The sequence below is a fragment of the Coregonus clupeaformis genome, chromosome 1 (assembly GCF_020615455.1).
Source record: "Coregonus clupeaformis isolate EN_2021a chromosome 1, ASM2061545v1, whole genome shotgun sequence".
Lineage (NCBI taxonomy): Eukaryota > Metazoa > Chordata > Actinopteri > Salmoniformes > Salmonidae > Coregonus > Coregonus clupeaformis.
The window spans coordinates 93,376,005-93,396,844 of record NC_059192.1 but is presented as its reverse complement, the minus strand read 5'-3'; the positions used below and the strand labels follow the sequence as shown (position 1 = coordinate 93,396,844).

The 20,840-nt window shown below is 43.3% G+C and overlaps 1 protein-coding gene across 1 annotated transcript in view; it reads left to right on the top strand.

Moving 5' to 3' along the window:
* The window catches only part of trpm7 (transient receptor potential cation channel, subfamily M, member 7), a 68,101-nt gene that overhangs the window by 236 nt on the left and 47,025 nt on the right, over nucleotides 1-20,840 (top strand). The window contains 3 exon segments of the mRNA XM_041894892.2: nucleotides 14,053-14,132; nucleotides 20,107-20,145; nucleotides 20,559-20,769. Of these exon segments, the coding sequence (XP_041750826.2) occupies nucleotides 14,053-14,132; nucleotides 20,107-20,145; nucleotides 20,559-20,769 (330 nt within the window).

Genomic DNA, 20,840 nt, shown 5'->3' with positions numbered 1-20,840 from the left:
TATAACGTTTCGAGGTAGAATGGGGGCTTCTAGAATGTCAGGTCGGAGGACCGAGCGAGCCAAAGTGGGAGAAATGAGTGGTTGGCAGTTCTTTACATGCTGCTTGTTTGTCTTTCAAGAAGATCATGATCAGTTGGTATCGCGTACTTGTGTTGAGTTATGTATCTAGAATAACGTTAGATATGGTTCAGTGGCACCGACATCTGGGTAAAACATCTGGGCACCTTTACATTGGTAGTAAAAAGGCATCGGCCGAACGTTCGTTGAAATGCAAACTGCGGCTGGTTGAGTTCTGCAGATCCGCGATGCCGCAGCTAGGTAGTTGGCTATCTAACTAACTTTAGCATTACCATCCATCCACATTGGCGTTAGATGCTAACTAGCGAGCCAGCTCCATCTAGCTCTGTCTGCCAAGGGACTTGAGCACAAAGCGATGTGACTGCAGCTCCATGCCAACTCGTGCGTTCACTCGTGCGATGACTTGACAAAGTTGGATTCCAAGAAAAGGGGTGGAGATGACATTGTCCCCGCGAGACAGTACTGGTATCCAGCATTCAAAGCTTGCCTTTATTACTGTCTTGACTAGCTAGCAAATTAGCCTGCTAGTTTTCATTTTGCGGAAGTTATCAGAGATTGTGTCACTAACTCATACTATTGTTGTCTTTGTTATGGCAAGCTGTCACTAAACAATAGCTTAGCCAGCTACTTTAGCTGACGAATTTCTGTCTTTGATGATCCCTTCGGGGGTCTCGGGATTGTTCATCATCTAGCTAGCTAACCACCACTGAGTAGCATAGTTAGGCTATATGAAATCGTTAGAAGCTTGTCATCAGACCTCCTATAAGTCAGTTGAAAACACACCAGATTTTTTAAAGGCATCTCTCTTGAAGAGTTTCATGCAACATAGGCTACTGTCAAGTCGCCGCCGACTCGCAGTTTGGCCACACAGACAGTCAGGCACTGCATGTGGCGTCACTAATTGTGCGCGGTGGTCATGGTTTTTATGCTGCTTTGTGTGAGGCTTTGTTGTAGTCCCCATGTGTTCACTGTCCAGCGGTTTACCAGGCCAGATGAATGCATGCAGGCTACAGGATATAGAACGGACACCAGCAAATGATCACCAGATTCAATAGAATACCAAAGAAACTGTAGCTCAGTTGGTAGAGCATGGCGCTTGCAACGCCAGGGTTGTGGTTTCGTTTTCCACCGGGGGCCAGTATGAAAATGTATGCACTCACTAACTGTAAGTCGCTCTGGATAAGAGCGTCTGCTAAATGACTAAAATGTAAACGTAAACAGAACATAATTGAATTAAACAATAGAACCACATAAGTACTACTTGCATCTGTTTTAGACTACAGGGGATCATTAGACCATGCACAATTTGAGTGTCAAACGCCTTTATAAAGCTCTGTCCATTCTATACTGAACAAAAATATAAACGCAAAATGTAAAGTGTTGGTCCCATGTTTCATGAGCTGAAATAAGAGATCCCAGAAGTGTTCCAGACACACAAAAAGCTAATTTCTCTAAAATGTTGTGCACAAATTTGTTAGTAAGCATTTCTCCTTTGCCAAGATAATCCATCCATCTGACAGGTGTGGTATATCAATATGCTGATTAAACAGCATGATCATTACACAGGTGCACCTTGTGCTGGGGGACAATAAAAGGCCACACTAAAATGTGCAGTTTAGTCACACAACGCAATGCCACAGATGTCTAAAGTTTTGAGGGAGCGTTCAATTGGCATGCTGACTGCAGGAATGTCCACCAAAACTGTTGCCAGAGAATTTAATGTAAAATTCTCTACCATAAGCCGCCTCCAACGTTGTTTTAGAGAATTTGGCAGTATGTCCAACCGGCCTCACAACCGTAGACCATGTGTATGGCGTCGTGTGGGCGAGTGGAGTGCCCCATGGTGGCATTGGGTTTATGCTATGGGTAGGCATAAGCTACGGACAATGACACAATTGCATTTTATCGATGGCAATTTGAATGCACAGAGATACTGTGACAAGTCCTGAGGCCCATTGTCATGCCATTCTTCTGCTGCCATCACCTCATGTTTCAGCATGATAATGCACAGCCCCATGTCGCAAGGATCTGTACACAATTCTTGGAAGTTGAAAATGTCCCAGTTCTTCCATGGCCTGCATACTTACCAGACATGTCACCCATTGAGCATGTTTGGGATGCTCTGGATTGACGTGTACGACAGCATGTTCCAGTTCCTGCCAATATCCAGCAACTTCGCACAGCCATTGAAGAGGGGTGGGACAACATTCGACAGGCCACAATCAACAGCCTGATCAACTCTATGCGAAGGAGATGTGTCGTGCTGCATGAGGCAAATGGTGGTCACACCAGATACTGACTGGTTTTCTGATCCACGCCCTTACCTTAAAAAAAAAAAAAGATATCTGTGACCAACTGATGCATATTTGTATTCTCAGTCATGTGAAATCCATAGATTAGGGCCTAATGAATTTATTTCAATTTACTGATTTCCATATATGAACTGTAACTCAGTAAAATCTTTGAAAATGTTGCATTTTATATTTTTGTTCAGTATAGTTTGAGTAAGGAGGACTTGATGATGATGATGGTGGTGGTGGGCTGTGGGTTGATTACTGGGTGTAGGAAAACCAGTCCTGTCTAAACCTGTAATTTCCTTGATGGAGTGAGTGAATGTTATCATTTGTGTTCTCTCAGTTCTTCCTCCCTCTGCATCAGATGCAGGTTGTTGTAATGCTACTCCTTGTTCGTTGAATGGTCACAGAAGGTTCATGAATAATTCATTAGTATTACCTATGATGCATTGACACGCATTGCGATCACTTTCTACAAGACCTCTAAGTGCCTCTTAAATTTACATTTTTACATTTTAGTCATTTAGCAGACGCTCTTATCCAGAGCGACTTACAGTTAGTGAGTGCATTCATTTTTTCATACTGGCCCCCCGTGGGAAACGAACCCACAACCCTGGCGTTGCAAGTGTCATGCTCTACCAACTGAGCTACACGGGGCCACTAAATGGCACTATTTTCCCTATAAAGTGTACTACTTAGTAGTACACTATATAGGGAATAGGGTGCCATTGGGACACAGCCCTAGATTGTGGACATCAACCATGGGTTTTCTGTCAAACTTTCCCAGAAGAGCCTGGTTCTGCAAGATGTTTTTTTTTTTTTTTAAGTCATTTAGCAGACACTCTCTTATCCAGATTGACTTACAGTGCATACGTTTTTCATACTGTTTTGGCCAGGCCAGGGCAGGTGTTGTGAAACTGCTCCTTGTTTCCCCCAGTCCCCTTTCAGCTTGTCACATGCCTCAGTTTACAGCCACTTAGCATGTTCTAGCAGTAGGGTGGTTTACCATAGCCCTGCTGCAGCCAGGCCAGCGCTGCAGAGATAGTCACACCTACTCAGCATGTCTAGGAGATCTACAAATCACTTTGCATCCCAAATAAATACATTTAAAATATATGGGATCTGGACTAGAGAATCTGCACAGGAACTTGTGTAGGGCGAGTCCCCTCGAATGCACCCCCTGACTGCCAGTTTGCTAGAGGGCTGATCATGGACCAAAGGAGACTCCTACTGTATAGGACTCTGGCCTGTTCTATATACAGTAGCTACAGACTTATCACAGACACTGTTCCAGTGCATGCAGAGCGTGAGAGCAGTGATGCAGTATAGGATTGAAGGCAGCAGTGTGCTTGTGAAGTAGCAGTAGCATCAATAGCTGTCCCTCTCCTCCTGTTCTACCTTATTCACTGTGAGAGAAGAGTCTCTTCTATTCCACTACAATGCCTACAGGTGCTCCCTGGGAGTGGGAACTGAAGGCTCGTCACACTGCTGTCCCGTGGCTTTTCACATGGCTCCACACTTGGCTTAGTTTATAGTTCACCTTTTATTTGTCACATGCACAGGTACAGTGAAATGCTTAACTTGCAAGCCCTACCCAACAGGGCATTATTCAATGTCAAAATAGTATAACTAATAGAAAATACACTAGAAATAAGAAATAAGGGAAATAGAAGAATGTACGTTTTATATACAGGGTCAGTGCCAGTACCAAATATACAATGTGCTTATATACAGGGTCAGTGCCAGTACCAAATATACAATGTGCTTATATACAGGGTCAGTGCCAGTACCAAATATACAATGTGCTTATATACAGGGTCAGTGCCAGTACCAAATATACAATGTGCTTATATACAGGGTCAGTGCCATTACCAAATATACAATGTGCAGGGATACTGGAGTAGTTAAGGTAGATATGTACATGTAGGCAGGGATTAGGAGAAAGGTAGTAGTAGTAGTAGTAGTAGTAGTAGTAATGGTAGTAGTAGTAGTAGTAAAGTGTATGGCAGCAGGATAAGTGGTGGGTGCTAGAGTGTCAGTGTATGTGTGATAGGCGAATATACATGTAAACAGGAGTAATAGTGACCAGTAGCAGGATAAATACTAATGGTAATAGCAAACAATAATCAATAAACAGCAGCGTACTAATAAATCCAATCAATAATCATTTTAGCAGCCGAGTAGATGTGAGGGGGGTGTAATGTGTGTGTGACAGTGCAGGTGTGTGTCTGAGTGGTTAGAGACCTGTGGATGGGCATAGTCAGTGTGGATAGTCTGTGGGAGAGGGAGAGCAGTAGTTGTTAGCCATTTAACAGTCTTATGGCCAGGGACTAGAAGCTGTTTGGGAGTCTGTTGGTCTGAGCCTTGATGCACCGGTACTGCCGGACAGGAGCATGGAGAACCATCCATGTCTCGGGTGGCTGGAGTCTTTGGCAATTTTTCGGGCCTTTCTCAGACACCGCCTGGCATGTACGTCCTGGATGGCTGGGAGCTCACCCCCAGTAATGCGCTAGGCTGTCTGCACCACCCTCTGTAGGGCCTTCCGTCTGCAGGTAATACAACCAGTCAGGATGCTCTCCCTGGTGCAGCTGTAGACGTTTGTTTCAACCTCCTGAGGGAGAAGGCACTGCCGTGCCGCCTTCACCACTGTGCTGGGGTCAGAGGACCATATTAAGTCCTCAGTGATGTGGACACTGAGGAACTTGAAGCTCGTGACCCTCTCCACCGTGGCCCCGTCGATGTGGATGAGGGGTGGGCACCCGCCCCTGTTTCCTGTAGTCCACCATCAGCTCCTTGGTCTTGCTGACGTTGAGGGAGTTTAATCTACTTGAGGCAGCTACCTACAGCCAGCTATAGATACTTTTACAACATCATATCATGTTGTAGCTACAGTTAATATAAAGAACATTATCATGTGTGTAGTAGTAGGACTTATAACAACATTATTATGCCAGGTTGGTGGTCCATGCCGCTCTGTCATTGCTCGTCCATATATGTATATATTCTTAATTCCATTCCTTACTTAGGTTTGTGTGTATTGGGTATATGTTGTGAAATTGTTAGATATTACTTGTTAGATATTACTGCACTGTCGGAGCTAGAAGCACAAGCATTTCGCTACACCCGCAATAACATCTGCTAAACACGTGTTTGTGACAAATAAAATTAGATTTTGATATGATTTGATTTGGTACTTTTTGCTTTAGTTATGAGATCAGTCATAGTGACAGCCTGAATCTCATCTTACTTTGCCAATGTCAATGTTTATTGACCTTCATTTCTGCTGCCAAATGCCAGGCAATGTCAAATAAGACGATTGGAGTTGTATTACAACTCTGGGTCATTGAGGGCAGCAGTTTATATTGTTTTACGAAGAGCAGTGCAGACATTTATGGACATGTTTATGGTGGTGCCTACAGTAAATGTTGATTTATTATGAACGCAGGAGAGTGATACTTCCCTTACAGTAGGCTCCACTGTGCAACTGTTACAGACTGTGCCAATACCTACTGGTGTAGGGTGAAGTTGGACTGTGACAATACCTACTGGTGTAGGGTGAAGTTGGACTGTGACAATACCTACTGGTGTAGGGTGAAGTTGGACTGTGACAATACCTACTGGTGTAGGGTGAAGTTGGACTGTGACAATACCTACTGGTGTAAGGGGAACTTGGACTGTACCACTACCTACTGGTGTAGGGTGAAGTTGGACTGTGACAATACCTACTGGTGTAGGGTGAAGTTGGACTGTGACATTACCTACTGGTGTAGGGTGAAGTTGGACTGTGACATTACCTACTGGTGTAGGGTGAAGTTGGACTGTGACAATACCTACTGGTGTAAGGGGAACTTGGACTGTACCACTACCTACTGGTGTAGGGTGAAGTAGGACTGTACCACTGTACCAGATTGTAAACTGTCATGGTCAAAACATATTCATGCAACAGTAGCTAAGATGGGGAGAGGTCTGTCCATAATAAAGTGCTGCTCTGCCTTCTTAACAACGCTGTCAACAAGGTAGGTCCTACAGGCCCTACCTCACTACTTTTATTTGTGAGAAGTATTGACATGTTGAATGCACAGAGCTGTCTGTTTAAACTACTAGTACACAGCTCAGACACCCATGCATACCACACAAGACATGCCACCAGAGGTCTCTTCACAGTCCCCAAGTCCAGAACAGACTATGGGAGGCGCACAGTACTACATAGAGCCATGACTACATTGAACTATTCCACATCAAGTAACTCAGGCAAGCAGTAAAATCAGATTTTAAAAAACAATAAAAATACACCTTATGGAACAGCGGGGACTGTAAAGAGACACACACCGGCACAGACACACGCATACACACACACACACACAAACGATAACATGGATCTTGTATTGTGGAGTAGTGGCCTGAGGGCACACACTTAATGTGTTGTGAAATGTATTTTAATGTTTAAAAAGTGTATTATAATGTATATTACTGCCTTCATTTTGCTAGACCCCAGGAAGGGTAGCTGCTGACTTGGCAGCAGCTAATGGGGATCCTTAATAAATACAAATACTGGTGTATGGTGAAGTTACCCCTAGACGCTAGTCTGGGGTCAGTTTTTTTTACATTTTCTTTCCCCCACTAATGGTTAAGGTTGGGATTGCATTGTTGGGAAGGTCCTGTAAGTAAGCATTAGTTAGTCTACACCTGTTGTGTACAAAGCATTTGACAAGTAACATTTGATTTAGATTTGATTGTGGGAGGGTAAGCTGATCCTAGATCTTCACTGAGGGGAAACTTCACCCCAGCGTGTACCTACTCTCTAGGTATCCTATTGTCTCTTGTGACATGCTAGTTACATAGGCCTACATGTTAACATGTTTCAAATCGAGTAGCTGGCCACTAGTGCATGTGAGATTCAGTTCTGGGTTCCAAGCACAGGAGTCTGCTGAGGGGAGGACGGCTCATAATATTGGCTGGAATGGAGCAAATGGCATCAAACATGCAAACCATGTGTTCGATGTATTTGATACCATTCCACTTTATCTGCTCCAGCCATTACTACGAGCCCATCCTCCCCAATTAAGGTGCCACCAACCTCCTGTGATTCCAAGATGAGGTATTCTATCTACAGCATTCTAACTGCCTTGTGGGAGACTTGGTGCTGCTCTGACTCAGAGCTCTGAGGCAGATTTGTTGATTATTAGTATCTAGAGTTGTCAGGCACAAAGTTCACAACTGTCTGGTTCTTATAGGGCTTATCTACTGGGGATGTCTGACTGATGCTGGGATCAGGACAACTATACTGAACAAAAATATAAACGCAACATGCAATAATTTCAACGATTTTACTGAGTTACAGTTCATATAAGGAATTCAGTCAATTGAAATAAATTCATTAGTTCCTAATCTATGGATTTCACATGACTGGGCAGGGGCGCAGCCATGGGTGGGCCTGGAAGGGCATTGGCCCACCCACTGGGGAGCCAGGCCCAGCCAATCAGAATGAGTTTTTCCCCACAAAAGGGCTTTATTACAGACAGAAATACTCCTCAGTTTCATCAGCTGTCCGGGTGGCTGGTCTCAGACGATCCCGCAGGTGAAGAAGCCTGATGTGGAGGTCCTGGGCTGACGTGGTTACACATGGTCTGTAGCTGTGAGGCCGGTTGGTCGTACTGCCAAATTCTCTAAAACGTTGTTGGAGGCGGTTTATGGTAGAGAAATTAACATTAAATTCTCTGGCAACAGCTCTGGGGGACATTACTGCAGTCAGCATGCCAATTGCACGCTTCCTCAAAACTTTAGACATCTGTGGCATTGTGTTGTGTGTCAAAACTGCACATTTTAGAGTGGCCTTTTATTGTCCCCAGCACAAGGTGCACCTGTGTAATGATCATGCTGTTTAATCAGCTTCTTGATATGTGTGCACAAAATTAGAGAGAAATAAGCTTTTTGTGCGTATGAAAAATGTCTGGGATCTTTTATTTCAGCTCATGAAACATGGGACCAACACTTTACATCTTGTGTTTATATTTGTGTTCCGTTTAGTTTATTTGTCTTCCTCTCCTCTCTGTTATCTCCTTATCTCTCCCTTATGGTGTGTCCACCTAATCCTTCTGTCTTTGTGTTTAGTAGTAGTCTTCTTAATAATGCCTACTTAGAGGTGAGAAAGAGAGCGGTCTGTCTGTGTCTGCTACAGAGGAAAGGCCAGCACACAAAACACTTTATGTGAGAGGTAGGCCTATTCACCTCTTAGAGGACAAAGGAAGTTGATTGAAGTATTTTCAATTTTCTTTATTGTTAAAAAAACACAGAGCATCTTTCAATCAACACTGGCCTTCTGAGGATGACTCAACAACACCTCTTTTACACTTTTTTGTTGTCATATAGCAGATGCTGTTATCCAGAGCGACTTACAGGAGTAATTAGGGTTAAGTACCTTGCTCAAGGGCACATCGACAGATCTTTCACATTGTCTGCTCTGGAATTTTAATCAGCGACCTTTCGGTTACTGGCCCAACGCTCTTAACCGCTAGGCTACATGCCTTTTACACCTTATCCTGCTTGACCCTGAGCTTCTCAGCTTGTCATACACCTTGCCTGGACCGCTAGCCTGGCAGGTGACAACAGTATAGACTTTCTCTTGTTATTAACACCCCAGCACCACTACTTCATGCTAATGTCCTCTCTCTCTCCCCCAGTGTATAGACTCATTATGAGTGTGAGAACAGGCTGGCTGGCCAGGTGTTATCAGGAATTATGTGAGTCAGTCAGGCATGTCGGGCCAGAGGAGTGAGAGAGGAGAGGTTAACTAGGGCTGCAGGCCAGGTCTGTGGTGTGCATTTAGCCACCTTTCTCTGTCACTGCCTTAGCCCGCCTACCTGAGAAACGGGTTGGAGAGAGGGTAGGAATTTGGGGGGTGGGGGTGGGGGGTGCCTGATGAAACTGACTCATGTTGTCAGAAGGTAAAGGGTCAACAGAGGTGTGTGTGTGTGTGTGTGTGTGTGTGTGTGTGTGTGTGTGTGTGTGTCGTTTTATGATGGAAATGTGGGCTGGTTAATTTCCTACAGGAAGACTAAGTGGCCAAAAAGAGCCCTTCCTCTGTTTGGCAGAGAGGGAGGGAAGTACATCTCAGAAAGACAAAAATAATGGTGTTCCAAAAAAGGTCCAGTTGCCAGGACCACGAATACAAATTCCATCTAGACACCGTTGCCCTAGAGCACACAAAAAACTATACATACCTCGGCCTAAACATCAGCGCCACAGGTAACTTCCACAAAGCTGTGAACAATCTGAGAGACAAGGCAAGAAGGGCCTTCTATGCCATCAAAAGGAACATAAAATTCGACAACCCAATTAGGATCTGGCTAAAAATACTTGAATCAGTTATAGAACCCATTGCCCTTTATGGTTGTGAGGTCTGGGGTCCACTCACCAACCAAGAATTCACAAAATGGGACAAACACCAAATTGAGACTGCATGCAGAATATATCCTCAGTGTACAACGAAAAACACCAAATAATGCATGCAGAGCAGAATTATGCCGATATCCGCTAATTATCAAAATCCAGAAAAGAGCCATTAAATTCTACAACCACCTAAAAGGAAGCGATTCCCAAACCTTCCATAACAAAGCCATCACTTACAGAGAAATGAACCTGGAGAGCAAGCTGGTCCTGGGGCTCTGTTCACAAACACAAACAGACCTCACAGAGCCCCAGGACAGCAACACAATTAGACCCAACCAAATCATGAGAAAACAAAAAGATAATTACTTTACACATTTGAATGAATTTCCAAAAACAGAGCAAACTAGAATGCTATTTGGCCCTAAACAGAGAGTACACAGTGGCATAATACCTGGCCACTGTGACTGACCCCAAATGTAATGAAATCTTTGACTATGTATAGACTCAGTGAGCATAGCCATGCTATTGAGAAAGGCCGCCGAAGGCAGACCTAGCTCTCAAGAGAAGACAGGCTATGTGCACACTGCCCACAAAATGAGGTGGAAACTGAGCTGCACTTTCTAACTTCCTGCCAAATGTATGACCATATTAGAGACACATATTTCCCTCAGATTACACAGACCCATAAAGAATTAGAAAACAAATCCAATTTTGATAAACTCCCATATCTAATGGGTGAAATGCCACAGTGTGCAATCCCAGCAGCAATATTTGTGACCTGTTGCCACAAGAAAAGGGCAACCAGTGAAGAACAAACACCATTGTAAATATATTTATTTATTTTCCCTTTCGTATTGTAACTATTTGCACATTATTACAACACTGTATATAGACATAATATGACACTTGCAATGTCTTTATTCTTTTGGAACTTTTGTGTGTAATGTGTAATGTTTACTGTTAATTGTTTGTTTATTTCACTTTTGTTTATTATCTATTTCACCTGCTTTGGCAATGTAAACATGTTTCCCATGCCAATAAAGCCCCTTAAATTGAAATTGAGAGAGAGACCTGCCTGTGTAATTGGCAGAGAATGAAAGGTGGAGAGGGAAATGTAGAGACCTGCTAGTATAGTTGGTAGAGAATGAAAGAGAGGGAAAGTGAGGGAGGGAGAATGAGAGGTAGAGAGAGAGATGTGTCTGTGTTCCTGGCTGGGGCTTTAAAGTGCATCTTAAGTGAGTCTTTTGTTGCCTGACATTCTCAGGTGCCATGGTTACAGGTCAGCGGGGACCAAAGCCTCTCTAACAACCCTCTGTTAACACTAACTATCAGACCACCTGAATGAGATGTCCTGTGTTCATTATCTGAAGCATTCAAATCTCCTCCTGTTGTTACCATAATATCACCGTCCTATTGAAGATAGTTTTACCATAATGAATAGGACTGGGAATTGCCAGGGACTCACAATATAATATTATCACGATACTTAGGTGCCAATACGATATGAATTGCGATTGTCACGATTCTCTGTGTGTGTGTGTGTGTATGTATATATATATATATATGTGTGTGTGTGTGTGTGTGTGTGTGTGTATATATATATATAACACATATGGAATCATGTAGTAACTAAAAAAGTGTTAAATAAATCAAAATATATTTTATATTTGAGATTCTTCAAAGTAGCCACCTTTTGCCTTGATGACAGCTTTGCACACGCTTGGCATTCTCTCAACCAGCTTCATGAGGTAGTCACCTGGAATGCATTTCAATTAACAGGTGTGCCTTCTTACAAGTTAATTTGTGGAATTTCTTTCCTTCTTAATGCTTTTTTGCCAATCAGTTGTATTGTGACAAGGTAGTGGGGGTATACAGAAGATAGCCCTATTTGGTAAAAGACCAAGGCCATAGTATGGCAAGAACAGCTCAAATAAGCTAAGAGAAACGACAGTCCATCATTACTTTAAGACATGAAGGTCAGTCAATACGGAACATTTCAAGAACTTTGAAAGTTTCTTCAAGTGCAATTGCAACAACCATCAAGCGCTATGATGAAACTGGCTCTCATGAGGACCGCCACAGGAATGGAAGACCCAGAGTTACCTCTGCTGCAGAGTGGGGAAAAAAAGTATTTAGTCAGCCACCAATTGTGCAAGTTCTCCCACTTAAAAAGATGAGAGAGGCCTGTAATTTTCATCATAGGTACACGTCAACTATGACAGACAAAATGAAAAAAAATATCCAGAAAATTACATTGTAGGATTTTTTATGAATTTATTTGCAAATTATGGTGGAAAATAAGTATTTAAGACTATTTATTTATTTAAGACTAAATACTTTTTCCCCACTGTGTGTGTGTGTGTGTGTGTGTGTGTGTGTGTGTGTGTGTGTGTGTGTGTGTGTGTGATGTGTGTGTGTATATATATATATATATATATATATATATATATATTTTTTTTTTACACCATTACTTGGAGTCAAATATCTATATAATATTGCGACATGTAACTGTATAGATTTTTTTCCCCCATCACTAATAATGAACAGAGAGAGCCTTGTGAAACCAGCCTGATCTCGCGATAGCTCACATTCTGTTTCACTTCACGTCGAAACGTGAACGTAGCGGACAGTCTGCTTGACCAGGCTAGAACAGATTTGAATAGCAGTAATGCCAATGAGCAGAGTGTTGGGCCTAGTTTCAGTGGGAAGTGAGTCTCTCCCAGTGACTATTAGTTGTCTGGTGGTAAGCCTGCCATTATAGATGGTCTTACCAAGTCGTCCTGAAGGTACCTAACCTGTGGTCCCTGTGTATATAGCGGAGGTGGTTGGTTGAGTGAACTATTCTCACGTGACGAGTGAGGCTGTGCGTCTCAGCAGGTGGTCTGAAGAAGATATAAATTACTGAGGCCTCTACCATCCTGCCCCTCTTCTCTCTCTCTCTTGTAATAAGCAGTGTGTCTCAGACACATTCATCAGCCCTCTGAGTGTCTCTGTCTTACAGATTAACTCCTATTCACAGTTAGAGTAACACAGGAGGTTTCTCTCTGCTGCTCACTGATCGCTCAGCTTTTAACAGACACAGATTCACAATATGCCATCACCTTTTAGACTTTGAGACCTGAGCTATTATGTGGTGAGGGATATATAGAGAGAGGAAGATCTAGAGTTAGAGATGGTATCTGTGGAGATCTGTTGAGGCTGCGGTGCTGGTCTGCGGTGCTGGTGTGGTCTGGTGTAGTTGTTTGGTCAGGAGATGCGTGAAGTTTCTTTGGTATGTTCCTGTACTCAGCCCTTAAACACTACCGCGATGAAGATGAAGAAGACTTCCAGGTAGACAACCTGTTTTATCATTGTTTTATAACTTCTGTTGTTCTAGAAGTTCTGTTCTAGCAGTTTTGCTGCTGTGTTAGAACTTCCATTTGACCTTTGTTCTAGAACTTCAGTTCTTCTACCTCTGTTTCTAAAACATCTGTTGTCCGAACACTGTTTCTAGCTGGTATGTTCTTTCACTGTGGGACAACAACAGGACTACTAGGCCACTTCAAACCTTGTCCTTCCCAGTGTTGCGTAATCTCAGCTCTTTGCCAGTAAACCACTGTACCCAGTACCTCTCTGAGTTAGGAGGAGGTGAAGAATTTCAGGCTGTTTCTTTGTGAAGGGAAGGATTATTGGTGGTAATCGTCTGTGAGGCCCTGCGAGGTTTAGAACCAGGAACAAAAAGGTATCGGAACGACGGAACCCTGGAAATTAATTGAAAATTCTTCTGACATAAAGCCCTCGCTGGACGCTCGGACGCCTGTCTCAGGAGGGAGAGAGTTTGTGGTTGTGAACAGACCGCTGCTGTTCACACACACACTGCTGTCCCCTTGGCAGCACTAGCAGCTCTGGTTTAAAACACAGCAGGATTTAGTCTGATTACATTTATTAGTTTATCAATCAGAACACTGAGCCTCCTGGATTATGGGGTCGCTAGGAGCTCCTGGCTGGCCATTGTAGTTTGGGGGGAGCTAGGCTCTGTGGTTACTGGTTAGTTACCACAGCAAACATTGATTGGACTGCCTTTAACTGTGAAAATATTATCTTGTATACTTTTGTGTTGACTTGAGTTCAAATTGTAAATATGTTTGTTGAATGTTCAGGGTAAGTCAATTAAGCAATCAAGTAGTCCAACTACAGGCCCGTTTGAACTGTACATTGGCCGATGGGTTCCCTACTATAGCGATCTCAGATATAGGGATCCGATGTGTAACGTTGTGATTCATTATATTTCTGTCTCCTTCTCTCTCCACAGTCCCAGAAATCCTGGATAGAAAGCACTTTCACCAAGAGGGAATGTGTCCACATTCTTCCAGTGTCGAAAGACCCCCACAGGTATGTACTGTGTGCGTGTATGTGTGTTTCACATGTATCTCCCTCCCTCCCTCCATCCTTGAGTGTTTATTACCTGCATGGTGGGGTTAGTACACTGTAATTACAGTGAGTGTGTCAGTAAAGGCCAGAAGGTGAAACTTAACCACTACTGTAGTAAGTAAGATTTGGTGTTCGGCCAGGGTGTAGCCCAACAACTAGGTTAACCTCCAACAGTGAGTCAGTCAGTCATCAGGCAGTCAGCCAGCCAAGGGCGTAACTTTGTGTTGGATATTGAAGGGGTCAGGGTCAATGGGTTCCGGTGTCAACACCCCTCTACCGGGGGCTTGGCCCCCCGGGATATATTTTTATTGCTGTGAAATTGTTATTTCTGGTGAATTTCTAAGGGAAAATGCATCTAAAAATGTCCTGATAATGTGGTCAATATACCCCAATAACAACTGAAAAAACAATATTTTTCTATATTACTTTAAACTGTGTTCCTACTCTTAACAGTTCAGAATGCCACCACCACACCCATTCTTTAACTACATTTAAATGTCAAAACCCATTATTCTATTTGTGTACCCTTCACCACACTTGGCTAGTACATGATCTTGAATAACTAATTTCTTATACCCAATTAACTTAAAAGGAGTCGAGGCAATCTGAGTCCAGAAACTTCTTACACAATTTAATTTCAGTATTAATTCATAAAATAATTCAGTGTCAGTTCGAAATATAAATCTTCAATATGGATAAAGCAATAGACTTCAAAGTAAACCAATCAGTATGGCGTTAATCTCAAGCAATAGACTTCAAAAATACATAACATTGTCGTTCACCGTCAAGTAAAAAACATACTAATTGAATAACCAGTTGCAACCTTCTATACAAAGGTGGGCATATAGTGGTACAGAGAGGGTCAGATCTTCAGTCTCATTTCACTTAAATGCACCAACTACCTGTTCATGCCAGTCACTGCCAGAAATAAAATGTGGGTATATTGTTTTCCTAGCTATGGTATCCAGCTTCTAATGGTGGAAATGACAGACGGCAACATGGTTCATTCTGCTTTGTGTCATTGTTGAGCACAGCCACGTCTTCAACCTCCATGACAACCAAATGAAATCAGAATGCCAGCAACAAAATGTGTTATAGCACTTGGGCTACAGTCAGCAAAGATGAGTTGGACCGATAATTCCAATCTGTGTGCGATGTAAATAGCTGTGCAATGTGTTTTACCAGACTGCCTTATAACTCAAATTCAAAATGTTTACCTGATGACCTGTTCGTCCTCACCCTGTGCCTCAACATGGGTGGTGCTCTCCCTCTCTCTACTGACTGTCTCTGACACCTGCCATGACAACCAAATGAAATCAGAATGCAGGCAGCAGTTGTTTTGTTATAGCACTTGGGCTATAGTCAGCAAAGATGAGGAGTTGAACTGATAGTGCCTTATTACTCAAATTCTCACCTGATGACCTGTTCGTCCTCTCCCTGCATTATTGTTGCTACCATGGCTAGAAGAAGAGATCTGTGACTTTGAAAGAGGGTTTAAAGGGTGTGTGTCTCTGTCACCCAATTGAACAATTCTGGGAGGTTCTGGAGCGGCACCGGAGACGGCGTTTTCCACCACCATCAACACATTTCTGGTGGAAGAATGATGTCGCATGCCTCCATAGAGTTCCAGACACTTGTAGGATCTATGCCAAGGCGCATTGAAGCTGTCCTGGCGGCTCGTGGTGGCCCAATGCCCTATTAAGACGCTTTATGTTGATGTTTCCTTTATTTTGGCAGTTACCTGTACATAAATAATTAGCCTACATCTCAAAGTGTAGCTTAGGTGATATGTCCACACCGATGTTGACATGAGGGAGGCATCAGAAAATGTTGCCAAACTTTAATTAGACTTTTAATTACATAAATATAGGACAAACTCCAGTCATGTTTGACAAATATAATGTAGGATCATTAACATTAACATCTAAATCCCTCTTTCTCTTTAATCATCCCTGTTTCTCTCTCCATTCATTCCTCTTTCGCTCCATGTCTCCCATCCCACCCATAGCATTATTAACCAAAGCTAGCAGAGCGGAAACCAAAGCCTACTGAAGGCACGGTTCGTTCAGATCAAGCACAAGAGTGGAGAGAAAGGCCAGTGCCTGTAGCGCACCACGTATCACCCACCTTGCACCTCTGAGTGGAGGCAGTCAGCATTTTGAAACTATTTAACCATAAACTTAATTATTTAAACCCTGGAGGTTTTATGCCATTTTATGAGGCATGTCTTACCTTGTTTCAAAGTAGCCTAGCCAAAATCAGACCATAGAAATGGAGGGAATTATTTGATAAATACTTCCTTATCCCATTGAAAGCAGCTTTCTTTCATTGTCCAGCAGCCAAGGACACAATCCTAGTCATATTAGCAACCCATGCTAGCTGTTGCATCTTTAGATCTCCCCTCTTTCTAAATGTGTGGTGTGCGTTTTTAGTGTGTTACCGCTACTTGCATTCTGGAACATTCGTGCAGAGCCTACTGCCGTGTGCACATTGCTGCACTTACAATGTACAGTGGTTGTATGAATTTTGGATCTGTCGTCCCAGAACTGTCCCAGAGTCTGTTTTGAACCGTCCCAGACATATATTTGTATCGTCCTGGGACGACGGGACACCCTTAATTTCGAGCCCTGTAGCTACGTCTCCTCAGTGAACAGCAAAGAGAGGGAGGAAGTGCACGCTGCTGAACTGTTAATGCAGGGCTGCTGCCTCTGGGGACCGGGCGCAACCAAAATAGTTTTCGGCGGCTGGTGGCTCTAATCATAAAATGAGGAACAAGTGTTGTTTTCTATGTTTATAACATTACAATATAATATGAAGGTCTGACATGTAGGCTAGGTTATGTGTGTGTGTGTGTGTCTGTGTGGTATGAAGTTTAAGCCTTGTTTGAACTTGAAGGTCTCGTGCAGCTTAGTAGTATTTCCAACTTGAACTTGTTGGAATGTGACATTGCAGTGCTAGAATTCTACAGAGGTCCCATTTGTGCACTTTTCACACTACTGAACCGTGCTGGCCTGGTTACAATGCTGCAACTGTGTTGGGAAAGACAATCTGAAAATAAAATATCAAATCCAGCACAGTACGGTTTGGGTTCGAGACAGTGGGAAAAGGGTGCTAGTGTGTGTCTGTGTGTAAGTGTGTGGTAGGCTACAGTCATTCAGTTCACCACATCTACTGGACAGCTAGACACTCAAACAAGTCAGCTCTCTTCAAAACATGTATTTTATTGTGAAGTACTAACAGAGGATTTCACGCTGGCTATTTTTCCCAATATGACATCAATCGTTGCCAGGTTACCCACAGTGACACAGATTCCATCCCCACACTCTCTAAAAGTAGTGGTTCCCAACCTGGTGTTCCTTGAGGAACTCTCAGGTGTGCCACAAAACTTTTCCTAATCTTGATTTATTTATTTATTGAACACTTAGTTAAAAGTGACCAGTGGAATGCACATGGGAGCACTAGTGGCGGTCAGATCATACACTAAACGGCACATGGTTACATCAGTCCAGTGGGCTCAGGCTGTTACATTTGTATTATTTGAGGGGCGTGCAATCACAAGCAAAGTCATTTGTATCATTTTACTTCGTCTGTGAAAACCATTAGCACAGGCAAGTTTGATTAGGCTTAGTCAGTCATTTATTTCTTAATATATGGCTCTGGACTTAGCTATACCACAGCCTTTGCCATAGAACCATATGGAGCATGGCTTTGTGTCTGTGGTTCCACCTTTTACAATGCAGAAAACTGCTCATCTGTAGCCAAAACCATTCAAACCTATTTTACCTGAGCTACAGTTTCTTCTTTCTGGCGCAGGTTGCGAGACGCTCTTAAACGGGTGCACACAAAAATTAACCATCACGAGTAAGGAACTATCAAAACTATGAAAATGTTTCAAATAAACCCTATCTAATCTATAAAAAAAGGTTTTCACAGTAAATAAATGGTTTGCAGTATGGATCAGATGAGATGGAGGTCATTACCACTAAATAAATGAATAGGTCAATTTGAGGTCTGACGTTAATGTTATATCCCATCAAGGTGTGCCACGGTTAAAAAAAGGTTGGGAACCACTGTTCTACAGTCTAATGGAATGTTCTACAGTCTGTGGTGGGTTAGCCATCTCTCTCTCTCTTTCTGTTGTTTTTGTTTCCAACGAAAGAGTAACTAATCTTTACAGTTTCCTCCAACTCACACCGTTACTCAGTAATTTATCTCAGTGTATCTTTACATAAATTATTTGCTGGATAACATTTCTCAATACACATCCATTACACAAAACACGAAAAGCAAAACACAAACATATGAAACAAACACATTCTTCAGTAAAAAGGCCCTCTAACATTTACCTAAATTGCCCAAAGAGGCACCAACTTTAGGCACTTTTGGAGATCATTCCACATGAGGCGCAAAAAAACTAAAAGCAAATTTACCTAACTCGGTGGAGATCATATCCAATATCAGCTTTCTGTATAAACCAGAGGAGTCAGTTATATATCGGTGTGAGTGGTACTCAATCAATGCTAGCTGGTTTACTTATTGATCATACTAACAACACTGCTGCTTCCTGTTGAAGTACAACCCAGAGATGGGCTAACAACGGGTACATGATGAATGTGTCTTCAAACGGGACTAGATACAAACGGTTGTCTGAGTTCATCTCTCTTATTTTATAAGGCCAGGTTACAGCTGCACTATATATACAAAAGTATGTGGACAACCCTTCAAATTAGTGGATTCAGCTATTTCAGCCACACCCGTTGCTGACGGATGTATAAAATCGAGCACACAGCCATGCAATCTCCATAGACAAACACTGTCAGTAGAATGGCCTTATTGAAGAGCTCAGTGACTTTCAACATGGCACCGTCATAGGATGCCACCTTTCCAACAAGTCAGTTCATCAAATTTTTGCTCTGCTAGAGCTGCCCCAGTCAACTGTAAGTGCTGTTATTGTGAAGTGGAAACATCTAGGAGCAACAACGGCTCAGCCGCGAAGTGTGTAGGCCACACAAGCTCACAGAACAGGACCACCGAGTGCTGAAGTGCGTACCACGTAAAAATCATCTGTCCTCAGTTGCAACACTCACTACCGAGTTCCAAACTGCCTCTGGAAGCAACGTCAGCACAAGAACTGTTCGTCGGGAACTTAATGAAATTGGTTTCCATGGCCGAGCAGCCGCACACAAGCCTAAGATCACCATGCGCAATGCCAAGCGTCGGCAGGAGTGGTGTAAAGCTCGCCGCCATTGGACTCTGGAGCAGTGGAAACGCGTTCTCTGGAGTGATGAATCACGCTTCACCATCTAGCAGTCCCACAGACAAAGCTGGGTTTGGCGTATGCCAGGAGAACGCTACCTGCCCCAATGCATAGTGCCAACTGTAAAGTTTGGTGGAGGAAGAAAAATGGTCTGGGGCTGTTTTTCATGGTTCGGGTAGGCTCCTTAGTTCCAGTGAAGGGAAATCTTAATGCTACAACATACAATGACATTCTAGACGATTCTGTGCTTCCAACTTTGTGGCACAAAGCGAGGTCCATACAGAAATGGTTTGTCGAGATCGGTGTGGAAGAACTTGACTGGCCTGCACCGAGCCCTGATCTCAACCCCATCAAACACCTTTTGGGATGAATTGAAACGCAGACTGCGAGCCAGGCCTAATCGCTCAACATCAATGCCCGACCTCACTAATGCTCTTGTGGCTGAATGGAAGCAAGTCCGCGCAGCAATGTTCCAACATCTAGTGGAAAGCCTTCCCAGAAGAGTGGAGGCTGTTATATCGGCATATTAATGCTCATGATTTTGGAATGAGATGTTCGACGAGCAGGTGTCCACATACTTTTGTTCATGTAGTGTATCAAGTACTTATGTATATAATGTATGTATAATACTTATATTTTACTTCATACTCTAATGTGAAGATGTGTTTGTTGTTTCAGATGCCTTCCAGGATGTCAGATCTGCCAGCAGTTGGTGAGGTGAGTCTTTGGCCCTATTCGGATCTCCCAGACAGACATGAGCTCAGTCCATAGTGCCCCCACTGTATAGTACTGTATATAATACTTCACTGTATAGTACTGTATATAGTACTCCACTGTATAGTACTGTATATAGTACTCCACTGTATATAGTACTCCACTGTATATAGTACTGTACTACACCCCGGTCCTGTCAAGAAACCATTACCTTCCAGGCTTTGTGTGTCATGAGGAACACATCATCCCTCTGAGGTGACTGAGAGAGGGTGTATGGGAGAGCAGGACCTAGACTGCTCTGTGTGTATATCTCTCTTTATGGAAGTGTAGAGGGGGAAAGCTGATGATTCCTATGGGGCTATGACGTGTGTGTGTGTAAAATAATATTTAGCTCTCTGTCCCCCCCCTTCCTCTAGATGCTGCTGTGGTCGGCTGGTCCGGCAGCATGCTGGGTTTACAGCCAGCCTGGCCATGAAGTACTCGGACGTGAACTTGGGTGGGGGGGCAGAGGGTGGGGTGCAGCCGGAGTTGGAGGAGTGGGCTGTGGACAAACACACAGAGGAGAGCCCTACAGACGCTTACGGCATCGTTAACTTCCAGGGAGGGTCGCACTCTTACAGAGCCAAGGTAGGGTGGAGAGAAGCTTACACACTCAAGCGCACACACACATGTACACACACACACACACACACACACCC